The following is a 6,000-nucleotide window of genomic DNA, read 5'->3' as shown; positions in this document are numbered from 1 at the left end:
TTAACGGAAGCAACTTTGACTATTATCATTAGCCGGAAGATCAAAAAAATTATTAGAAACTAACCCTAAAAGAAAAAATGCAGTTCTGTCGTTTTCACTCCCCAATCTTTCGGCAGAAGTATGTTTTAGTTCCTGACTGAAAAATCTCAAATAGATGACTTTATACCTGAAAAAGTATATCATTGGTGAGGTATGTCCGTATGTCCTACCTTGTAATCACCTAATTAAGGAGCTACAAGTCTAGTACATTAAGGAGCTACGAGTGTGTGTGTGTGAGAGAGAGAGAGAGAGAGAGATCTGAGAAGCATAACTGGTGTTATATATGCAGGATAAACAGCATACAAAAACATGGCATTTCCACTTAGGGAAAATAAAAAAGAAAAGATGAGAGGTAGCCCAGAATTGCACCCCAACATACCTGACATCCACTCATGAGAGCAAAAATGACACTCTCACGCCACGCCCTAGCTACTCAATTCCAATCAAAACCCAACAGTGAATTAAAACCGGAATGCATCATAACATGACTTGTTTTCATGCATGTTTTACTGCGGTAGTAATTCTTATTATCGCATTTTTTCGGTTCTACTCGCTCTAGCTAGCTCCTTCTTCAATTATAAGTTATTTTTGGAGAGTCGTGTCAAACATCAGACCCGAAAATAATATATTTTTGTAAATGGATTTGATTTCTTTTACACCACTCAAAGGATCTCAACTAAACCTTTTAATTGGTGTAACAGAGAATTCGAAATTATTCACAAGAATACGTTATTTTTTTAATCCAAATATTGACGCAGCTCTCGATTAAAAAAAAAACGACAATAACTAATAATTGGGGACGAATGATGTTTTCAATTCGCAAGTGTGACTTGTTAAGTTGCTCTAATACTACTACCTCACATGATATCCAGACTAGCTAGGTCCATCCTAATGCATAAATAATTTTCTGGCAATTTTTTTTTTATCAGCAAAGAAAGTTGATCGCAATTATGGAGTTTTTTTTTTTTTTTTAATAATGGTGAACTATTAAGTGATGTGAATGATGACGTGCATATAGCGTCACACTGGATAATACCCACCATTTTTACCCAGATAATGCGACCCTAACCCTACTACTTAACTCTTAATTACTGTTAAGCATCATAATTTTGAACGTTCAACTGCTGTTCTATCTGCATTCAAAAACTTTGCGGATTTTTCTTTTGGGTTGATCAGATTTGATGCTTCAAAGAGACTCGTTAAACATATAGCTCCACAGACTATCCCCATCAGAATTCCCCGGCGAATCATCATCGGACGGCGGCGAGTTAATCCGCGGCGGACTCACCAGCATTCCCCCGGCCATGTCTACCAGCAAATTCGGCATGTCGAACAACTCCTCCTCGTCAATAAACTCATCGCCACGCTGCGGTGCAACGCCACCACCGGCAGCGCCACTGGCTTCGTTTTCTGCTGGCCGCGGCCCGGAGGGCTGCCCCTCCCCCACCTTCGGGCCGCAGCCAGGCTCTTCTGTCTTCATTAACGCGGCGGCCGCAGAAGCCGCTGCGCGTATGTCTTGTGGCGACGAAGAAGCCGCCACTGGATAGGGCTGATAGGGAAAATTGAGAACCGCGTCTCTGCCCTTGAGGGCCAGCGCCGCCACGTCGTAGGCGGCGGCCGCCATCTCCGGAGTCGGGTACGTGCCGAGCCAGATACGTGTCGTCTTCCTCGGCTCCCGAATCTCGGACACCCACTTGCCGCTCCTGCACCGTATCCCGCGGTAAATCGGATGTTTTCCGGCGGGCGGGCGGCTAGATGAGCCTCTGGAGGAGGCAGCGGAGCTCATGGTCCCGGTGGTGGCCCTATTAGGTCGTTGGACTTGGACTTTTTGCCAGGAAAGAGAGGGAGAGAGAGAAAGAGTTTTTTCACACGTGGTGATAGGTATAGTAGCCGAATGGGGTAAGGGTAACTGGTGTTGGTGGCGCACGATAGGCTGAGATGGTTGGTCAACTTGGTCTACTTTTGGCGCAAGTTAGTAGGGTTGGTGGGTCACCCATGATTTAAAAAATGCATATACATATATGTGTATATATATATATATATATATATGAGAGAGAGAGAGATAGAGAGAGATTGGTTTGTTCGTATATAGGGGTGGGGTGACTGGGTGATTTAAGGGAGTGTGAAGATTTTATGTAGGGTATTTTAAGGGAGTGTGAGGATTTATATTTGAGAGTAGAAATATAATTAAGGGGTGAAAGGCGTGGGGAATTCGTGGCCTTTTGATGGTGGGGTTCATATATAGTTTCAGGGGGCTGTGGGAGTTTGTATGATTAAGAAAGCACACGCAAAATTTTGATGTACAAGCTAGCAATTAGCTGTTACTCATTTTGGATAATATTCTTAACAATCGCCTACTACTTGATTGCATGTGTCGTCATCAACTTCTCAAGTGTATTTTTGTATGCTGGGTTGTGACTTTAATTAATATGCACGAAAAAGTACTGTGTGATGTTTATATGCATGTTTCTGTGTGTATATCCGTAAGTATGTATGTGTGTATGTATGTCTGTACGTGTACATAATAGAACCCGATTTGCAAGTAGTTTTGGGGCATGATCACGTAGCACACCAAGACCGTCGCTCACCGAACATTTTGTGTACATACACTTAACAATGAATAGTACAAGATTTTGTGGTGGCTAATTAAGGACCATGGGACGGCACGCGGCCATCCTCCAAGAGCACCTTATGATTTTTCATCCCCCAAGACATTTAATTAATTTTGGAATTTTTTTGGTGTTCTGGTTTTTTTTTTTTTTTTTTTCGTGTTTACGGCAAGGAAAGCAATGAATATTGGAACCGTTGAGTTTTCATCCTCTTGCAAAGACTATTAAGAGAAAATTGAAAATGTTTTCTTTGTTGTGGTTTTATAAGTAGGGATGACCACTGTATCCGTCATGTTCCTGCCTCCGACCTCCGTGCCCTAATCCCATAAGGAAGTTTTGCATTTATATACTGTGTAGATTTTATTTTTTTAAATCAACTAATAAGAGTAAATTGCCAAATACTAGTATTTTAGTTTTGGAGTAGTTTTTTAACTCTCAACGCTATATTTTTTTTCCAAGTCTATCTTAAGAGAACAAAGTTAATGTAGACTACAAAGATGAATGAGACCCGATTAATTATTTGATCCCCGATCCCGGCACCTCCCCTTTTGCCGCCCTAATAATCGATCCGACTCTGAGACCTGCCTCATTGTCATCCTTACTTATAACTGACTCGTGTCAGATATATTATCCAAAGTAATTTCGAAAATAATTCAATTACGTTTGGTATTTGGATAATATTATTACCATAGCATAACTCTATTTTTAAAAACATACTTTGTTGGTGTACATGCTTGTATTTAGCATAATCAGAGCAAAGCTATGTATGGACTGGTTCCGGCCAAATAAGTTGTTATTTTATCACCTGATTAGTTCCGAATACAAGATGTTAAGAGGGAGCAACGTGATTCACTGGCCTTAATGACTAGGTCAACCCCGAGCAGGGTTGACTAGGACCTGTTACCTTGCCTAAAGACCATGCAATATTGACAGGGCCGGGTGTAGCCATGGCTCGCTCGTAAGAAGGTAGAGCGGGCAGGAAAGTTTGCGCACGCGCCTTCGAACTCAAACCACCGGCCGTATGGGATAGTTGCTTTCATGAATTGATCGGTCTGATGATACAAGTCATATGTATATGACTTCTAAACATTCATTTTGTGCATGTGTTCTATTGATTTGTGACATTTGTCTGCTCATCAACAGCTAGCATATATATATATTTTGAATAGACACATGCATTTTTTTTTCTTATTACCTGTGAAAAAGAAATAGATTTGGAGCCTTGGCTAACAAACAAGGTCTTAGGATATGGTCCAATCAGCGTCGTTGTCGATCGCATAGTAATTACTACACTACTTACACAGTAGTATATATCAACGGGAAATACTAGGTACAAAGAAAACTTACCCCGAAAGTATCCCGAAAACAGTAATCAGTGGTTAAGAATCACTTTGATGATTGGGTCACACACATCAAAGTGAATCTCAACCACTAGTTAATCTTTTCGGGATAGTTTCGGGGTATTATTTCTTTGTCTCTAGCATTTCTGATATATCAACTGCTGTTTTCTTGATACCATTTTTTCTAGCTAGGTTAAATGCCTCAAAATTAGGGCCGGGTTGTTCCCTGGAGATTAATTTCAGATTAATTCGAAATCTCTCCTAAACATTTTTTTTTGCTCGGCTAAAAGAAATTTCATAGAACTCGAAAGGTTACATCGAGGGGGGAAGGTTGAGGAGCGAACATGCTCAACTCAACAGTAGTAGACGTGCGGTGAGATTGATCATGATCCTTCGGTATTAATTAATCAAGGTGCGCGTGACTGGCCTTTATTTTTTTTTCCCCCTGTTTTGAAATTCCCTTGGCCCGCTTGTCATGTTTGATTGATCATGTTTGAAAAGATGGAAGTTCCAATTAAGCCAAACCCCTTAAAAGAGATGTTGGGTTGTTATTTAACAGTCAAATTAATAAAGCACATTACTACTACTTATTAATTGGGGTCGCACCTGAATATCTCATGGATGGTATGAAGCCAACAAGGTGCAATTCATATCTGCAGTGAATATATAGTGAATATATACTGTAGTGGACCCTCACTAGATCTATTTGGCTTTATTTTATTTTATTTTTATTTTTATTTTTTCCACTAGATTCTCGATTTAGGTGCTATAATTACAGGCACATGGTTCTCGATTAATTTAGGTGTATTGGGAAATTGATCCCAACGTCCTTAATTTTACAATTTACATATATTCACGTGAGATGATCAGGATGCATGGAGCTACCTAGGGTTTGCATAACCAGCTGCTAGCTAGAAATCTAAGAAATAATTAGTAATTTGTACTACAATGAAAATATAGTCAACTTCTATTGCTAGTACTTGGCAAAACATATGCAAAAAGGATGCAATTGGTCTCCACTACATAACCACTTTTTAGTTTTATTTTTAGAATATATATATATATATATAGGGTGGGGCAAGGCCAACTCAACCTTGCTAAAATCACCCCACCCACACATGTGTGGGTGGGGGCAAGGGAAACTCAACCATACATTTCCCTTCGTCCCAATATAAGATCCACACGAGCATGTTCTTCCCAAATTAGCTCAATCCGATATCAAGGCATTTTCAAAATTTTGATAACGGTAAAGGTTTTTTCAGAATTCGTAGAGAATTTTGAAAAAGCTCTTACGGATATTAGATTGAGCTAATTTTATACAATAACACATAAAAAAAACTAATAAGAATAACTCGTAGTCTGAATCATTTTTGTGGGACTCAAAATGGGCCCCACAAAATAATCAATCACGCTCATTTATTGGGCACCAATCAAGAACCAAGGGTCCAAGGGAAATGGTTTTTTTTTTTTCTAAGCAAAAAGGATTTATTAATCGTTATAAGGATTACAAAGATTAAAATGATACGGGTACACCGGCATAAAGCCACCTAAGATCTAAAGTAAGGCAAGATGCCAACCGGAAAACAAAACCAAAAAAGACCGACCAGAAAACACCAGAACCTAACAAGCAAAAATGATAAACAAAGCACCAAACCATCAACACCAACCCAAGCAAAACTGGAAAAGCAGCCCAAGCAACCAAAATAGAAAAACCAAAGCACAACGATCCAAATTAAGGGGGCAAACCGAAGGCCAAAACCCAGAACTTAAAATCAGAAAATTCCAAGGAAAGAGAAGCTCCTTCCTCATTTTCATCAAGATCCTCCAAGTCATCCTCCTCCTCTAATTCATCTAGAGCGTTGATCATTTCTGCTAATTCGTTCTCCCACATTTCAAAATTCCCTTAACAAGAAATTCCTCCCCCTCTAGCCTCAATGCCTAACCTATGACCAATATCTAGAATTTTCCTAGCCTCCTTGAACAGAAGCTAGCGAAGAAGAAATACCCTTCTT

General features: G+C 39.8%; 1 protein-coding gene across 1 annotated transcript; it reads right to left on the bottom strand.

Moving 5' to 3' along the window:
• Positions 1-298: 298 nt before the first annotated feature.
• On the bottom strand, positions 299-2,170 carry LOC131333029 (ethylene-responsive transcription factor ERF027-like). Its single transcript, XM_058367330.1, has one exon. The coding sequence runs from the start codon at positions 1,823-1,825 to the stop codon at positions 1,226-1,228; it is 600 nt and encodes a 199-aa protein (XP_058223313.1). The 5' UTR covers positions 1,826-2,170; the 3' UTR covers positions 299-1,225.
• Between the last annotated feature and the right edge of the window lie 3,830 nt (positions 2,171-6,000).

This window comes from Rhododendron vialii, chromosome 7a (assembly GCF_030253575.1).
Source record: "Rhododendron vialii isolate Sample 1 chromosome 7a, ASM3025357v1".
In the NCBI taxonomy this organism is placed as follows: Eukaryota; Viridiplantae; Streptophyta; class Magnoliopsida; order Ericales; family Ericaceae; genus Rhododendron; species Rhododendron vialii.
The sequence above is the reverse complement of the archived record's forward strand: the minus strand, read 5'-3'. Positions and strand labels throughout refer to the sequence as shown.